Below are 17,147 nucleotides of genomic sequence, written 5' to 3' on the forward strand. Positions count from 1 at the left end.
TACCCTAAGTGCTCACAGTGATCACCTGTGCTGTGAAATACTCAGTGAGCAGGAGCCTAAGCGCTCTCATAAAGCGGCGGCACCCCGATCGGGAAATTCGCGACCGTGGCCTAAAATCCGGTACATACAGCCACGTATGAATGTTTCGTAGTTCGTCCAGTTCTGACTCCAGTTCTGACACTAATTCATTGGGGTATCATGTGGGAGCTACCTTTGGAAGTCCTTCTCAATCCAACATATTGTTCTGACCTAGGCAGGTGATCACTTCCATTGCCCGGCGGTCATCGTCTTGCCTTTGTCGGTCCAGCAACTAATAATCCATGTCAGTACAATTTTCAATACGAGCCGCAAAATCAATAAAACGGGGGCGCTCACAGCTTGATAAAGTCCCTTGCGTTTCGTCTCTTTCTCCTTCTTTTCATTAGGCTTTGCTTTCGCCTTCGAGGTTCGTTCAGAGTCATTTTCATGAAGGAATTTACACTGGTCGCCACGGTTACAGTGCCCATTACGTGCAAAATAACGGCAAACAGACTTTTTGCCTTCGCGGGGTGGGGGCGGCACTCGCTCTGGTCCCGTGCGACGTGAAGTGGCTTGCTCTGGTGCGGAGTCATCACTGCCAGAGTCGGAGTCGGAATCTGAGCCAGAAGCACTCGAGGAGGTCCAATCACTGGCTCCATGATCAGATGCGAGATCCATGCCATCCAAGCCATGGTCGGTGGGGTGTTCAGTCTTGATTGTGTGCTCGAGGGTGGAGGACTCGGGTAAGACCTCAGGATCTCCCTGCGACTCTGTCGCGTGGGAAGCGGGGACGGCTGATTGAGCCGGCTCTGGAACTGGGCCATGACGCTCGGCGTTTACTGTTGCCTCCAGCACCGTAGTTTCGGGTTCAGTCTTAATGGCTGGCTCCTGTACCGCATCTTCGGGTTCGGTCTTAATGGCTGGCTCCTGTACCGCATCTTCAGGTTCGGTGTTGAGGGCTGGCTCTGAGTCTGGCATCGCGCTTGCAGGTTCAGTTTTGATAATTGGGGCCGGGGCAAGGCCTTGGCGCCAGGGTGTGGTACCCGTATCCTCTGCATTTAGACTCAATGCCTCCCTCTGTAGAGCTTCCATTCGGAGACGAGCAGCCTCGGTCTCGGCCATAGCCTTTTGAATTCGTTTCTCCTCTCGTTCAAGGTTGCGCCGAATCTTCTCCCTGCGCTGCGCGTTTGTAGTTGCATCTGCAGTGGGATCTGTCTTGTGTTCGTTTTGCTTTTGTATAATCTCTTTGCGCTTTTCTTGCTGCTCTTTTTGCTTTTGTTGACGGGTTGCCTCGCGAGCTGCCTTTGCCTCCTCCATCAACTTCTTTTTGCTTCAATCCGAGCTTGAGTGGGGAAGTTCTTCTTCCGCTCTGCAATCCAAGCGGCAATATCGGACGGGGTTTGCAACGTAGCCGTTTTTCCTTTGTATGAGACCTGAATTGGTGTTGCGTCAGATCCACCTTGCGCCAGCTTCGATTCTTCGTCTTCATCAGCCTCTTCCTCGCTTGACTCGTGGTCCTCGGTATTAGGGGTCAGTCCAAGTTGGTTGTGCTTCCTTTTTCTCTTCTTTGCCTTTCTGTTGGGCGTGGAGTCTGCGGCGGGTGGTGGCTTCGAGGGCAGAGGGTTGCCGAAGCTTGGGACGGCAGGCGCCGCTGGAGTTCGAGGTACAGTTGATTGAGGTTTGTTGAATGCGGATGAGTGGTCCCGCTTCTGATTATGCTTGGGTTTCGGACCCTGATTGCCTTGCGCATGAGGTCGTGGCCCTCGTGCTTGCCCCGGTTGAGCCCCTGCGTATGGTGCCGCACCTTGTATCTCATTGCGCCATTGCACGGGGGCACAATTGCTTGATTGTTTGGTTGATGGCCATGCGGAGGTGCTGGTAAGCCTTGCATGTACGTCGGAGTTGCGGGAGGGTAAGGTGTGGAAAGGTTGGGCGTATTGTAGTGTTGATAGTTACCCGCAGATGCCGACTGGGGATATTGATGGGATGGGAATAGGGGTAGATTTGGAGGATTCTGAAAGGCTGGCGTTTGTCCATGATGGTAGGGTTGGGGAGGCATATAAGGTGCTGTGGGAAGAGGTTGAGGGTATCCGCCATACATTGGTTGCGCGTAGTTGAAACCTGTAGGGGGAAGATATGACGGCGCTCGTCCACTTTCTGTATGGTTTCCTCCTCGGCCTCGGTTGCCCTGTCCTCTTCCCCGTGCCCTCTGACCTCCGCCATGTCCACCGCGTCCACCCCGGTTCTGTCCATGTTGAGTCGGGTGAGCCGGCGCCTGGTTAGTTGTCGGTGGTGGAGGCGGGGGAGGCGGGAAAGAAAACCCCTGTGAGCTCATGGTGAGAGCTTTTGGCTTTGCTGGAGACTCCAGCAGAAACACAAGAATAATCTCGTGAACTTAGCGTATTACCGAAGTCAAAAGGTTGAGATTGAAAGCTTCCGTTCCGTGGTCACGTGCCGGCGGGATTCTAGGCGGAGCACGAAGAATCTCAAAAGGGTTTTTGGTTGCTTCATTGACAATGGTAGAACAGGAAAAAGATATTTGCACCTCTAGTCAGATCACTTTCCTGGTTGCACCTTCCCTACTGTCGCCATGTTTATCCTAGTGAGTTTAAAACAGCCATATATAAAAAAAAACTTTTTCTAACGCTACCAGACCACCATATCGGACTTGATTCAGATCTCGCCCGAGGATTTCTCCAAGTTCAGTGCAGTTGCACTTGAAGACAACATCAATGCTAAATACGCCAATAAAGTGCGCTATTCAAACTTCTTCCTTTCGCGTTCTTAATGCTTATTCTGCCCTTCAGGTCATTCAAAAAATCGGCCTTTGCATCAGCTTCTATGACCTACTTGAATCTTCTGATGGTCTCATTGGCCACGGAACCGGCTTGGTTAATGTCAACGGTAGATGATCACAGCCCTTTCTTGAGTCTAAGATCTTTACTGACCATTATACAGTAAAATTCCGCATGATTGTTTTCCGACCCTTCAAAGGGGAGATCATGCTGGGGAAGATTGCTAGTGGCACAGAACACGGAATCAAGAGTGCGTCCCCAATATGAAAACTCAGTACATGTCAAAAGCTAACCAATTCCAGTTGGCCTTGAATTCTTCAATGACATTCTGATCCCTCCCCAAATGCTGATGGAAAAGTCCCGATTGTGAGCTGGTCCTCGCCTCATGTCAAATCCGAAATGCTAATTTCTCTTGCAGTGACTATGCTGAGCAGGTATGGATCTGGGAAAGTGAAGGGGGAACAGAATTCTTCTTCGATGTAGGAGAAGTTGTACGATTCCGAGTTGAGTCAGAAGAGTGGCACGACCAAATCCCCAATGCACCAGATGTTGCAGATGAAACTCCGCAGGAGAGGCGCCCTCCGTATTCTATTCTTGTTGGTCTCTCTATATTGATCTTGTTAGCTTTCACTGACCATCTTCTAGGGCTCGATGCAAATGGGTGGAACTGGACCCATCACTTGGTGGTAGGCTGCTGCCGACATACTGCCATTTGATGTCCCATTAGACTGTCTTCTTGTTCGCCTATCATGGCCCGTTCTCAGCGCCGATACAATTTCTTTTAGAGTCAGACCAGATACCCATACGAATCAATGCCAATGAATATAGAGATAATTGAGTGACCATGTTGTAAACTGCTCAATAGGAGAAACCTAAGCAACGAACTAATCTAAATCCAGTGTAAATAAACCCCCGCATCTACCCTTTTCCTCGAAATATAGCGGACATAAGACACGAGGTCTAAAGCGAAGTGTATAACTAACTATATAGTATCACAAATTAGGAGATCTACAACGCGGCAAGTTCCGAACACTCCGATACTCCGAGTCATCGGAGTGTCCCAATGATTCTCCGAGCAGAATTGCCGACTGCCGGTGGAGCTCCGTTGGTCTCTCGTCCAGTCGCAATCGCGCGATCCATCGTCATCTGCGCCCCAGAGGTTGATTGTATGTAAAAGATTCTCTTGACGAAATTTTCTTTTTTTCGGTTGAATTTTGGAGCACAAAAACATCCAAAAGCAGACATTGAAACTGTTTTTCGTCATCTCCCTTGATTATCAATCAGATTCGCAATCCGAGTCTCATTCCGGTTTCAGACAATCAAGTCATACAAAGAAGCGGTGATCTCATCTTATCGATAAACATATAGTCTACCCCTCGCCTCTCTCAATTGCCCTACAATCATCTTCTCTCTATACACAATGGGCTCCACGGAAAACGGACACACTGACCGCGGCTTTGGGACACTGGCTGTCCACGCTGGCTCCCCCATGACCCGGTGACCGGCGCTGTTATTGCTCCGGTAAGCTTATCAATATAGGGATAATAATACAAAGACGGTACTAACAATGCCTTGACTAGATTTCTCTGTCGACCACATATGCCCAGACCAGCGTCGGAAATCCCGTTGGTCTGTACGAGTACACACGAAGCTCCAACCCCAACCGGTTAGTTTATTAGTCCAGAAGTTGGACATCGATCAGGCGGACTAACAAAATCCCCCGCAGTGATAACTTCGAGCAAGCCGTTGCCGCTCTCGAGCACGCCAAGTACGCTCTTGCCTTCTCTTCCGGCTCTGCCGCTACTGCCAATATCCTCCAATCCCTTGCTGCTGGCTCGCACGTCGTCTCGGTTTCCGATGTTTACGGTGGTACCCACCGATACTTCACCAAGGTTGCTTCGGCGCACGGTGTCCAGGTCACCTTCACCCCCTCTATTGAGGTGGATGTGGAGCAATTGATCCGCCCCGAGACTAAGCTCATTTGGATTGAGACCCCCTCCAACCCGACTCTTGGTTTGGTGGATATCCGGGCTGTTTCCAACATTGCCCACCAGCACGGTATCCAGGTCGTTGTCGATAACACTTTCATGAGCCCCTACGTCCAGAACCCATTGGACCACGGTGCCGATCTTGTCGTTCACTCCGTGACCAAGTACATTAATGGCCACTCCGTGAGTTCTTACTATCAATCTAGATTTTAGCAGGATTTAGCTAACTCAACTTTAGGATGTCCTGATGGGCGTGGCTGCTTTCAGCTCCGAGGCCCTCAAGGAGCGCCTTGGCTTCCTCCAGAACGCCATCGGTGCCGTCCCCTCTGCATTCGACTGCTGGCTCGCTCACCGCGGTCTGAAGACCCTGCACCTGCGCGCGCGCGAGGCCTCCAAGAACGCTACTGTCATCGCCAAGGCCCTTGAGTCCTCTCCTCACGTCATTTCCGTCAACTACCCCGGAATTGACTCCCACCCCCACCGTGCTATTGCCCTCAAGCAGCACCGTGATGGTATGGGCGGTGGTATGCTCAGCTTCCGTATCAAGGGTGGTCAGCAGGCTGCACACGATTTCTGCAAGTTTACTAAGGTTTTCACCCTCGCCGAGAGTCTCGGAGGTGTTGAGAGTCTGTGCGAGGTGCCCTCCAGCATGACCCACGCTGGCATCCCCAAGGAACAGCGCGAGGCCGCCGGTGTCTTCGATGACCTTGTGCGCATGAGCTGTGGTATTGAGGACTCTGTGGACCTCCACGCCGATGTTATGCAGGCTCTCAGCCTGGCTGCTGTGGCCAAGAAGGCTTAAACCCAGCTCCGTCTTTACAGCTCATGTCTTCTGTTTGCATTTAAATATTAGAATAGACAGCGTCGATTTGTAATCACTCGGATATGACATTACGAACTATAGAATCACCAAATCATATATTTACCATTATTACTGCCCTACCCTAGGACTTTCAAAATAACTAGTCGAAGTGTTATACTTATATTCTGCCTGAGGCAGAGAGCAGCTTAGTCATCATTCCACCCACTGCAATTTTTTGTATGGAGATCAGATCACAGCGTTCTGAACAGAAAGCCTTGGAGTCGAATTTACTGTTTAATCAGCTGGCCCTTGCATTTAAATATATTGTTTTTATCCAAACTAGTACGAAATTGTCGGCAACCTGCAATTCCGAGAAATTCTCAATATCTGCAACATCGGGGCCACTTCAGGCAACCCACCTACACAGTATTAGGTGTCTTGGAAGAGGAGACTGTCATCTTATCCAATTGAAAATGGCCTTCAGCTTCGGATTCTCGGGGGATGATATCGACATTGATGATTCGGAAATCAATAATGATTTTTCAGATGCGCCCTCCCAGCAAGCCGTGGGCAATTCTCTTCCTGAGCTTGTGAAAGCCGCTAAACATGATGTGAATGAATGGGTAAGTGATCAAGCAGAATATTTCATTTTCAATTATGCGTATTATGCTATTGCCCCTGCCATGGATGTTTTGAGGTAGCACGTATATTCTAAGTCCCAATTCTGGCATACGAGATACTGCCCTCTATCATCGACAAGAACATGGAAACATGAATTCACTACTTTGAAATGCATGATACTTGTTCGAGAGAGCCCCAAACTAACCAACATGACAGCTCTCAATTCTTCCCTCTCAAATCTTCTACAATAAGCTCGCAATCAACGATACGCCTCTGGCCGTCGCTCGTCGAGAGATCTTTGACATTCGCACCCAGCTCATGGCTGAAGATAGCGCAGGTCACGATAATGAAGAACTTATTGCCGGTATTGAAAAGGGTGACATCACGCCCAATTTCTATGAAGGCGGCTTCAAAACCTGGGAATGCGCCTTGGATCTAGCCAAGCTCTCCCTCAACGAGGATATTCTTAATGAATCCTCCGATAGCCCGGTGGACGTTCATATAATTGAGGTTCGTAATCATCCGTCTTGTAGAAGCTTTTCCCAACATCTACCTGGAGCGAAGGCTAATATGAATGAACAGCTTGGCGCAGGCACAGCAGTCCCATCATTGACGCTATTCGCCCGTCTTCTCCATCAAGCCGAGCCCGGCCAGAGCCAAAGAAAGACTCTCTTCACTTTTGCAGACTACAACTCGGACGTGCTCCGTCTTGTCACCCTCCCGAATCTCCTTCTGACATGGCACAATAGCCGCTCCCAAACGGCTGTATCAGTCGTCCCAACTGCGCCGGACCAGGACCAGGAGCTGGATATCACGCCTGAGCTGGTGCAAGAATTCAAAGATGATCTTGCTCAGCGTGGGATTTCGGTTGATTTCGTTTCAGGCGCTTGGTCGCCCGAGTTTGTGGATCTGGTCTTCTCGTCCGGTGATAGCACTCGCAAGACTCTGGTTCTCGCTAGTGAAACCATTTACTCGCCCGCATCGCTGGCGGCGTTTTCCGAGACACTTTTGGTGCTGCTGCGCCGCTCGAACGCTGTGTCGGCGAGAAGTCGAGCTCTCGTCGCGGCGAAGAAGGTTTATTTCGGAGTTGGTGGTGGTGTTGATGAATTCCTTGCTGTTCTGGGTAATGTCTGTGCCAATGAGCTGGACGTGCAGCAAAAACTGAACGTTCAATCCGAGGGTGTGGGCAGAGTAGTTTTGGAGGTTGTACCGTCAAGTGGGACCCTAGAGTGAATTCGATAATAAGATGAATATCCAATCTCTCTATCCAACGAGTATTCAGCAAGGATCTAGGAGGTTAGGTTGCAAAACAAAAGAAAATCCAATTATCAGGTGCTGGATTGAACGTCAAGTCCCAACGTATATGTACATGATTTTTCCTCCACACATGTCTAGTCGACCAAAGAAAAAAAACGATAACCCCATTTACTCGTAGAGCGACACAACCTTGCCGTCCTTCATCCGCGCAACCCGAGCCTCCTCAGCATCCTGGTTCTTGCGCTGGTAGTGAGCCACGACATGGCTCAGGTCGGCCTGCGAACCGGGCGAAACGTTGTATGGAGAGCCGGAGTTCATCATACTAAACAGAAGGAAAAAAAGTACAATTAGCATAACAAGAAAAGAAAAGCATTTCCGGAGCAACCAGATGACATACTCGGGCTGTCTGAGGCTAAAAGCCTCGGCTGGGCCCTGACTGCCGAGCAAGTGGCGGTCAGAAGCAGCCTTCTCCATGATAGCGGTGTGGATAGCGTTGCGTTGCTCGAAGACCTCCTGGGAAGGAGTCCACTTCTCGATGAGGCTGGAGATCCAAGAGGGCGAGCCGGATTCCTTGTTTGACTTGCTAACTCGGTAGAGGGCGAGGGCGGAGACGATGGAACCACAGGTGACGTAGAAGCTGCGCTGTTAAGTGGACATGAAAGGGTTAGCCAGGTGGTCGTGGGTCATTGAGACCTTTCTTGCCCTGCTTCCAGACTTGGATCTGGTCGCGGTCGGCGGGGGAAGAGGAGCTTACGCCGAAGCTTTCGTTCACGGGCTCGTGGGCGGCGTGGGAGCCCCAGCGGCGCTGAGTACGCAGCAATTGCCGCGTCGAAAGAGCAGATCGTCTGGCAGCGAACATTGTGTGGAGGGAAGCAATTGGTGATGATCGATGACCCTTTGGGGGCGATGATAGGGCGAGGTGGAAAGCGAAAGTCGATGGCACGTGATGTCCGTATTTGGTTTAGGGCCATTCTATATTCTGGCAGAGTGTTGGATAACTAGTTAACTACTATATGTAATCTATTATTATATATTATTATATATTATTATATGGCATGATATTTGGATAGAATCATATTGTTGAACTAGAATAGATTCGATATCTTGGTTCTCATATATCTCTTGGAGATTGGAGGGTCAACCCATGCATAGATACATTTAGTATCACACTGCAAGACCTATCTATAATTACAACAATAGCCTGTCGTTAACTAGTTAATTAGTTAGTACTACTCTGCACAATGTACAGTGTACAGATAAAAATAAAAATCCAAAATTAAAGTACAGCCTGATCTACTCCTTACTCCGTACTGCATACAAAAAGACAATCATATTATGTCCAATATGCTGATATGTTAGAAACCTCATCTAGTAATATATGTGTTGTCCGATACCAGCCTCACTATTTGTCAAGGCTAAAATACACTAATTGGGTGAGATACATCCTTTTGATATATCGCCTCATTTTAATTCCCACATCTTAGTGTCTGACTCTCAATTGAACATGTCAGTCAAGTTTCCCCACTAATGCCTTGAATCGCCCAAACCCACAGTTTGATGCCCAATGTCATGGCGTCTCCCAACTGGTCTCGCTTCGGTTCAGAATGGAATATGGGTGGATTCGGATCGTCTTTGTGCCCTCAATTATTCGATAATTCCTGATTCTCGCGTCTAATTGATGGCCCTCTCGCACATTGGGAGATGTGGATGGGTATCAACAACGCTAAGGGTCGGTCCGCTATTGTGCCCAGACAACGTTGGGATACTAATTTTTGAGAGATATTTTTTGAAATTCTTTCGGCTTCAGCTTTTTCTTTCCTTTTTTAATTTTCTAGGTCATTTGGTCTTATCCCAAAAATATCTCTACGTCGAATTCGTGGATCTTCATTCGTGCCCACTCTCACAAGTCAAAGAGAGAGAGAGGTTTCAGGTCTCTCTGCCCGATCAAACCTTGGAAGTCACTTTGGCTTACGTTTTCTAAATATTCCAAAGTCTTGATACTTCCCAAATATAGTCAACCTTTTGGGCTATATCTTGAGGTATCGCCACAGGGCTGGTTGCAAATGTACAGTGCAGTCATCCCCATATGATCGGAACTATCACTCATGCTCCATTTAGTACATTGATCCTATTGGTAACACGTCTCTCAGAGGCAAGAAGACTTGGGCACGCATCACTCTACCGCAATGGCCGCGGGCAAGAAGACTAAGGCCAAAGACAAGAATGGCAAGGCACCCACCAAGAAGGTTAAGAAGGGGAAGAGCCCAGAGGTCACAGAGACTCAGACAACTACGACAACTCCTGCTCCTGGCAGCCCTGAACTCACGGCGCAGGAACCAGAGCAAGTAAATGACCAACCCGCTGTTGACAATACAGACCTTGAAGTAAAGACACCACTTCCTGTATCAGCATACGAGGTATTCGACGACGAGGCTACACCTCAAGACAGTTCCAACCCTGTCGCAGAACAAGAACCACCTGTACTCGACAACCCCGTATCAGCATACGAGGTATTTGAAGACGAGTCTACACCTCAAGACAGCTCCAACCTTGTCACAGAACAAGAAGCACCTGTCCTCGACAACCCTGTGTCAGCACCTGAGTTACCTGACGACAACACTGCACCCCAAAACGTCCCCGACCCCGTCGCGGGTCCAAAATCACCTGTACTCGACAACCCCGTATCAGCATACGAGGTATTTGAAGACGAGTCTACACCTCAAGACAGCTCCAACCTTGTCACAGAACAAGAAGCACCTGTCCTCGACAATCCTGTGTCAGCACCTGAGTTACCTGACGACAACACTGCACCCCAAGACATCCCCGACCCTGTCGTGGATCAATCATCACCTGTAGTCGACAAGCCTGTTGACGAAGCACCACCCTTGGACGAGTCAAGCTCGATTCAGCCTCCAATTGAGGACTCTGAAATCAAAGAGCCGCCCGTGGAAGAAGCAATCTCGACTCAGCCTCCCATCGAGGACACTGAGATTAAAGAGCCACCCGTCGAAGAATCAAGTTTGGTTCAGCCTCTCACCGAGGAGTCGGAAGTAAAGGAGCCATTGGATGACCATACCAAGCACGATCAACCCAATCAAGTCGAACATTCTGAAGAGAAGACTGTAGTCTCATCACCACCGGCTGATCCATTCTCCCCTGTGGCCGCCTGTGTGCCCTTGCCTTCACCATCCTTGACTGAAGCGCGGTACATGTCAAGTCCTTCTCAGGATAACCAACTTTATTACGCTGGACAATCAGCGTATTCCCCTTACACTTCACCTGTCCCCTATTCGGCGCCTTACGCGTCACCAGGCGCCTACGCTTCGCCAAACCCATACGCTTCGCCAAACCCATACGTTTCGCCACAGCCGTACGCTGCCTCCCCGGTGCCGTACGCCTCGCCAAACCCCTACTCCTCTCCGGTACCCTACGCATCACCTGCACTCCACGCCCCGGTACCGTACGCTAGTTCCCAGGTGCCTTGCACTTCATCTACACCTTACGCTGGCTCTCCGGTGCCTTACAGCCTACCGGGACCCTACGCTGGCTCTCCGGTGCCTTACGCCTCACCAGTAGCTCACACTGCGTCACCAGTACCCAAAGTCAGCAGCCCCCTTGCACGTTCCCATTACCCTCAAATGTCGGCAAGTATATCACCAGCGGCAACTCCCCCGCCTCAGAATCCACCAGCTGCACCGATGGCTCCTTCAGAAGCGCCTTCCATGGGCCAAAATGGACATGGACCGTATGCTCTCCAATCCCCTGTCATGAGCTCTGCCGGAATGGTACCTCCTTATGGGCATTATTCTCCTCATCATCAATCGGAGGCCCGTTATATGAACCGGAGCTACAGCATCCCGGATCCATCATATGCAGCATCATACCAGGCCCTTCAAAATCTGTCCATGGGCAAGGGCCATCCCCTTGAGAATGGGACTCCCCCAGAAAACGACGGTGAGCACGTTGAACTTCTTCAACGCATCCAGTCAGCCATTCCAGACATCAACCGTCTTCTTCATGGGTACCGCAACACCCACAGCAAGCTCTCGAACCGGGAGGCTGAGATGAAGCACATTGGAAACCAGCACGACGAAGCTCTGATGCACAAAGACTACTACATTGAAGCTCTGCAATCTCAAATAAAGAAGACTGCCAATGAAAGCGCTGAAGAAGACGCCAAGTTAAAGCATACCATCAGTGAACTGCGTCTCGAACTCGGAGATCTGCAAGAGAAGCAGAAGGACCTCGAAGATGGCCTAGCTGTCCACCAGAAATCCAACGAGGAGCTTTCCGAAACTAAAGTCGAACTCGAGGGACAAATCAACCAGCTCAATGAGAGCATCAATGAGTCAAAGGAAGTCCACGAGAAAGAGTTGCAGGCTCAGAAGGAGGAACAGGAAAAGGCCCTTGTGGCACAGAAGGAGGAGCTCACTGAATTGTTCGAGGAGATCAAGGCCGAGGATGAGAAATCAGCAGCCGAGAATCTGGAGACTCGTGAGCGCGAACTCCGCAGTGCACACGAAGCCAGCCAAGGCGAATGGGAGAAAGAGAAGGCCCAATTACAGGAATCTTTCGAAACCCAGCGCACCGAGCTGGAGGCCACCAAGACAGAAGTGACATCCCAGATTGCTGCTTTGGAATCCAAGGAGACCGAGTTGCAAGCCCGACTCACCGAACTCACATCGACACGTGAGGAACTGGCAGCCAAGCTGGCCGAGCTGGAAGAAACCCACCAGAAGAATGCCCAAGAGTCGGAAGAACTTCGACAAGGCCACGCTGGGGAATTGGACTCCTTGCGACAATCTCACGACGAACAACTCGCTGCCGCTGCCAAAGAATTGGACGAGAAGATCGCAGCCCTGGAAGCTCACTTCAATGAGAAAGAGCAGCTTTGGACCGCGGAGCGTGCTGGCTTGGCGCAGCAACTCTCCGAGAAAGATAGCGAACTTTCCAGTGCTGAGCGAGAGAAGGAGAGGCTGGAAGGAGACAATATTGTCAAGGAACAGCATCTTCAGCGTGCGGTGGAGGGTATGCGAATGACCATCGATAACTTGGGCTCGGATTGTGACAGGCTGAGAAAGACACTGTCCAGCCTGGGAGAGGCCACTGACCTCAGGAACACCAAGGGCGATCAATTCTTGTAAGTGAGCCTTTGATGCCCTATGGATTTACGATTTTGTTTATTTTTGTTTTTTGTTTCTTCTTCTTCTTCTTCTTCTTCTTTTGGTTTTCGTCTTTCTCCTAAAGACAAGTCATTCATTCTCGATATTTCCTTTGTTTGAACTGCATCAGCGCAAAGCGGACATACATTCTCTTATAGACTCATGTTGATAACGATAAATGGACACGATCTAATAAACACTTTCATCTTTAGCCTGGACAGCTTCACAGAGCTCTCACAGCTCATCCACAATCTATCCAAGGAACATTTCGGATATCTCCCCATCGATCCCCCCAAAGACATCCTTTCCAAGATTCCATCCGAACTCCCACCTTTCCTTGACAATACCCCAGCCTCCCGTGAACTCCGATGTGCCTACATCCAGCACATCATCTCAAAAACCCTAACCTTCCGAGTCTTCCAACCCTTCCTCTTCACCCTGGGCCGACGATACGACAAAGCCGACACCTTCTTCCAGATGCTATCCATGGACATCAGACGCAAGTCCGTCCGACGCGAGGCATTCTGGCGCCAGCAGACCCTGAAAGCAGCCTACACGACCTCAGACGCCAAACAATCAATCAACGTAGCGGCGGCCGTCATCGTGGACGAAATCATCGACCACATCAAGCACTTCGCCGATCCCAAGCACCTCGACTCCCTCCTAATCGGCGTGCGAAAGATCGTCAAGCTCGCCGCCGAGACATGGAGACACGCACGCGTTGAACGCGAGCTCGTCCTCGCCAATTTCCCTGCCCCAGACGCAGAGAGCGTCTCAAATGAGGGCTGGATGGAGTATGCTGCCAACAAGGATCAGAAACACACCCCGTCAAGCGAGCCTACTCGCCATGTCGTGCTGCGCACCTTCCCGCGTATTACACGCGAGGCTGCTCATGAGGACTTTGCTAGCGATGAAGAGAAAGCTACTCCTTGTGTTTACTCGCAGGGTGTTGTGCTGTACTCCGATTCACCGGTCATTATGGGTCGGCTTCAGGAGTTTGCCAAGAATGCCAATGATTCCCTGGCCACTGATTCGCCTCCTAAGACACCCTTGGGCGCTAAGGGTATTGAGAAGTTGCCTCCGATTGATGTTTCCTCTCCGAAGGCTATGACTGTTCGGTCGGCTCCTACGAGTCCAGGTACGAAGGGTCAGTTTATGAGGATGTGATTTTTGATTTTGGTGACTTCGATGTATTGTTTCTATAGCGACTGAGCCATGAGCCATTCTTTCATTTGTTTTTCTTATGTTGTTCCTTTGTCTTTTCATCTTTTGTTTTACCGCCCATATGTTGTGAGATTTTATTGGGAACGTTTCAGCGGATTTGGATTTGATTCTTCTTATGTTGTCTTTATAGTTTGAGTATTTATAGCTTTGTTTGAAGATTGTATGTAAACAGCAACAATGTTAGCGAGTTAGAGAGAGAATAAGACCACTTTGTACCTGCATCACTCCGATATATATTTTACATAGTATATCATATTCAAACCATGAACCAAATAACTTCAATGGATCAGAGCTACAAACGAAAATAGGTAGATTTAGCACTTGTGATTCTGTGGGTTGGAACCAGGGCGATGCCACTACGATGACAATGATTTTCATCTCAATCCTGGTGATCTTTTCACCTTCATAGCAACCATACTCTCACGCAACTTTACAGGGGAACGGAAAACACCCTACATGATTCCCTATATAGATATATATTTTAGACGACTTCTATATTTTATCAGGGGATTGAAAACTCTGGTCTTCTATATAGGGCTTACTATAAACCAGATAGAGTGTAACACGAGCCTTATATCTATCTATCTGTAACCCTATCATAATTTACTGTTCACTTATTTTCGACACGTTTGTGTTCAATTCTGGTAAGCTATATCACAATGGAGAGCAATGCATCGCCAGCGGCATGCATCCCCTAAATATTTGGCAATGAACGAAACCAGAGATTGAAGAAAAGTCCAACTGATACCCTCGCAGATCGATCCCCCAGCACAATATTCAGACATCTCACCGCTTAAATCTGGTTGACATGGTCAGCGACAGCGCACTTCCAGTCGTCAGTGCCATAGTAAACGGTGTAGTCGTCATCAGGAGAGGGACCGGATGACAACTTCTCGCCATACTGCCAGAATAGATCACCAGCGTTGGTAGCCAGGGCGGTCTTCTGCCACTTCAGCGAGGCGGAGCAGTGGTCTTTCTTGATACCATACTCCTCGAACACGCAAGGCTTGCCAGCAGTGTCGCAGATCTTGGCATGGGCCTTGATCCACTCATTGCCCCAGGCGTTATCCTTGATACCCCCTAGGATGGGTTAGTGTGCTGTGTGTTTAGGAATCTCAAGAGGTTATTCTTACAGTCGCCCACGTAGAGGTGGTACACTCCGAAGTCAATATCAGGGGCCGCAAGGTTCTTGGCGAAGTCGTTGCCTTCGGTGTTACCGTAAGGGTAAGAGCCATCCGATCCGACAGTTAGGCCCATGCCCTCTATATTATATCACTGGTTAGAAGATATTGACAGTTTTGTATATCTCGGGGATACAAACCTTCACCGGTAGTAACCATATGGCGAGAATCGAGGGACTTGATGTAGGCAGAAGTCTTAGCTACCCATTTGGCAATGATGTCGGTGTTGCAGCCCGAGCAGCGAGCCTCGTTAGCCAACTCCCACGCAAAGACGGCAGAGGAAGTCTTATAGCGAGAGACAACAGCCTTGATGTACGCCTGGTACACGCTTTGGATCTTCGCATTGGTATACCATTCGGTCTTGCTGCCACCATAGGCAGTAACGTAGGTACTCATACCACCATAATCATCCCAGAAATTCACAAAGGGGATGATAAGCTTGATACCGTACTTCTCAGCAGCGGAGACAACGTAATCAAGACGCTTCAGACCATCAGCACCGGTGTTGATAGTCGTAGTACCGGTAGCCTTATCGTGGAGCTGGAAGTAGACAGTCCCAGCCTTCGGGACGGTGTTCACATCGTTGAAACCCCAAACTCGGAGAACCTTGAGACCGGACTCCTTTAGGTTTTTGAAGACGGAGTCAACATCCGCATCGTTGGTCAGGAATGGCAGCCAGTACGAGTTCGTTCCAGCGAAGTACTTGGTCTCGCCGTCGATGTTGAACTTGCTACCATCAACCTTAGCAAAAGAGCTGCTGCCAGTGGGGCGAGCAGTGCCCAGCGGGGGTGGACGAAACTGCCGACGAAGATGGAGACACGATAGATGTAGGCAGTCCGGTTGAAGAAACAGCAGTCGAGAGAGTTGATCCTGCGGCCGAGCTAGACGAAGGACCAAATTGCGCGGAAGCTGCTCCTACCGCAGATAGAATGGCAAGGGAAGACAAGGAACGCATTTTATGTTACGAAAGAGTGACGAGGAGTGAGAAAGTTGTAAAGGATGTTATTGATCTGGATATGACTGGAATTGAATGCATTGCGAGCTACTTTATACCTTCCTCCGGACGGAGACTATCCTTCTGTCGATCTCTATCCGAAGCGTTCGCAAGGACCCCTTGAAACCCTAGTTGAATCATTCGACAACTTGTCGAAAAGAATACGGAGTTTCGAGTGGCATGCAACATATGAAGTACAGATCGACAGTCATGCCCGTGATTATCGCAGTCCCAACCTTTCATGGTCGGAAACTAATATTAGTAATATTGATGCTTGCACATTTGCCGGCAGAAAATATGAATACCTGAATTACCATAACAGACCCCATTGTAAGTGAAGTACTTGAAAACCAAGAGGATGGATGGCGATTTGTAAGGTCGGATTTGTACGGTTGGGATCGATGAGGATAGATAGTGACATATAGAGTTAGGGAGCAGTAGAATCAATGAGATTGGCGATATGTATGAATATTGTATTGAGACGCTTCAACGCCTAGAAACAGAATGTTTTAAAGATTTGTGTCGTGGGAATAGCTTCAATATTAATTACCCGGGAGTCCATTTACAATACATTTACAATACACTATAAGAGCGGTGGCCAAAAGGCGGTGTATAATCAGGCAAATTTAGGCATCTTCAGACAGAAATATTAGTAATAATTAGTTTCCGACCATAATCGCGCCCCACTGTACATGAATCAGTCCTTGACGGAAATTAATTCAACGAGTTAAACCCACTTTTAACCCTACTCGGATCGATCGAGGCGGAGCCCCTGAGATTCCTCAACACACACCCGTGCTGGATCGGGTAATTTCCGTCTAACAATGTCTCGAACCTGAAAATCACAGATCTAAACCTGGACGGCCAACTTCCCTGGGCTCCCAGGACCCCTGTCAACACCCTGTCAACACATGGAAAGGCGCAAATGCGGACCCTCCGTACGGCGAGAAATCCCTCGGATTACCGTTGGGGCGCTGCGGAATCCGGGGTGCATGTTTCTAAAGATGTATACTACCACAACATTCTAGCCACGTACAGAGTGGATATAGATAGGGTTTGAGACATCCTTATGAAGTCAAACATCCAAACTTCGGTACTCCGTATA

General features: G+C 49.3%; 7 protein-coding genes across 7 annotated transcripts; 4 read left to right on the top strand and 3 right to left on the bottom strand.

Moving 5' to 3' along the window:
- Positions 1-226: 226 nt before the first annotated feature.
- On the bottom strand, positions 227-2,271 carry N7516_006650 (CCCH zinc finger protein; the record flags this gene model as incomplete). The annotated part of the gene is made up of 4 exons (XM_057219370.1): positions 227-310; positions 376-1,348; positions 1,414-1,804; positions 1,914-2,271. The coding sequence occupies 4 exons, from the start codon at positions 2,269-2,271 to the stop codon at positions 227-229; spliced, it is 1,806 nt and encodes a 601-aa protein (XP_057073461.1).
- A 337-nt stretch (positions 2,272-2,608) lies between these two features.
- N7516_006651 (DNA-directed RNA polymerase III subunit RPC25) lies at positions 2,609-3,503 on the top strand (the record flags this gene model as incomplete). Its single annotated transcript, XM_057219371.1, has 7 exons — positions 2,609-2,620; positions 2,672-2,770; positions 2,826-2,922; positions 2,977-3,063; positions 3,116-3,179; positions 3,232-3,409; positions 3,459-3,503. The coding sequence occupies 7 exons, from the start codon at positions 2,609-2,611 to the stop codon at positions 3,501-3,503; spliced, it is 582 nt and encodes a 193-aa protein (XP_057073462.1).
- Positions 3,504-4,233: 730 nt separating this feature from the next.
- Positions 4,234-5,603, top strand: N7516_006652 (cystathionine gamma-lyase CYS3; the record flags this gene model as incomplete). The annotated part of the gene is made up of 5 exons (XM_057219372.1): positions 4,234-4,310; positions 4,353-4,371; positions 4,421-4,479; positions 4,540-4,984; positions 5,040-5,603. 5 exons carry the CDS (start codon positions 4,234-4,236, stop codon positions 5,601-5,603), a joined length of 1,164 nt encoding a protein of 387 aa, XP_057073463.1.
- Positions 5,604-6,076: 473 nt separating this feature from the next.
- N7516_006653 (protein-histidine N-methyltransferase) lies at positions 6,077-7,457 on the top strand (the record flags this gene model as incomplete). The annotated part of the gene is made up of 3 exons (XM_057219373.1): positions 6,077-6,226; positions 6,441-6,734; positions 6,807-7,457. The coding sequence occupies 3 exons, from the start codon at positions 6,077-6,079 to the stop codon at positions 7,455-7,457; spliced, it is 1,095 nt and encodes a 364-aa protein (XP_057073464.1).
- Positions 7,458-7,649: 192 nt separating this feature from the next.
- On the bottom strand, positions 7,650-8,340 carry N7516_006654 (putative NADH-ubiquinone oxidoreductase 178 kDa subunit; the record flags this gene model as incomplete). The annotated part of the gene is made up of 3 exons (XM_057219374.1): positions 7,650-7,803; positions 7,879-8,123; positions 8,236-8,340. The coding sequence occupies 3 exons, from the start codon at positions 8,338-8,340 to the stop codon at positions 7,650-7,652; spliced, it is 504 nt and encodes a 167-aa protein (XP_057073465.1).
- A 1,327-nt stretch (positions 8,341-9,667) lies between these two features.
- On the top strand, positions 9,668-13,810 carry N7516_006655 (uncharacterized protein; the record flags this gene model as incomplete). The annotated part of the gene is made up of 2 exons (XM_057219375.1): positions 9,668-12,621; positions 12,856-13,810. The coding sequence occupies 2 exons, from the start codon at positions 9,668-9,670 to the stop codon at positions 13,808-13,810; spliced, it is 3,909 nt and encodes a 1,302-aa protein (XP_057073466.1).
- Positions 13,811-14,660: 850 nt separating this feature from the next.
- Positions 14,661-16,003, bottom strand: manF (putative endo-1,4-beta-mannosidase; the record flags this gene model as incomplete). Its single annotated transcript, XM_057219376.1, has 4 exons — positions 14,661-14,947; positions 15,001-15,129; positions 15,189-15,846; positions 15,968-16,003. 4 exons carry the CDS (start codon positions 16,001-16,003, stop codon positions 14,661-14,663), a joined length of 1,110 nt encoding a protein of 369 aa, XP_057073467.1.
- Positions 16,004-17,147: the final 1,144 nt, after the last annotated feature.

Source organism: Penicillium verrucosum (genome assembly GCF_028828655.1).
Source record: "Penicillium verrucosum strain IBT 35672 chromosome Unknown utg000002l_segment0_segment0, whole genome shotgun sequence".
NCBI classification, from domain to species: Eukaryota; Fungi; Ascomycota; class Eurotiomycetes; order Eurotiales; family Aspergillaceae; genus Penicillium; species Penicillium verrucosum.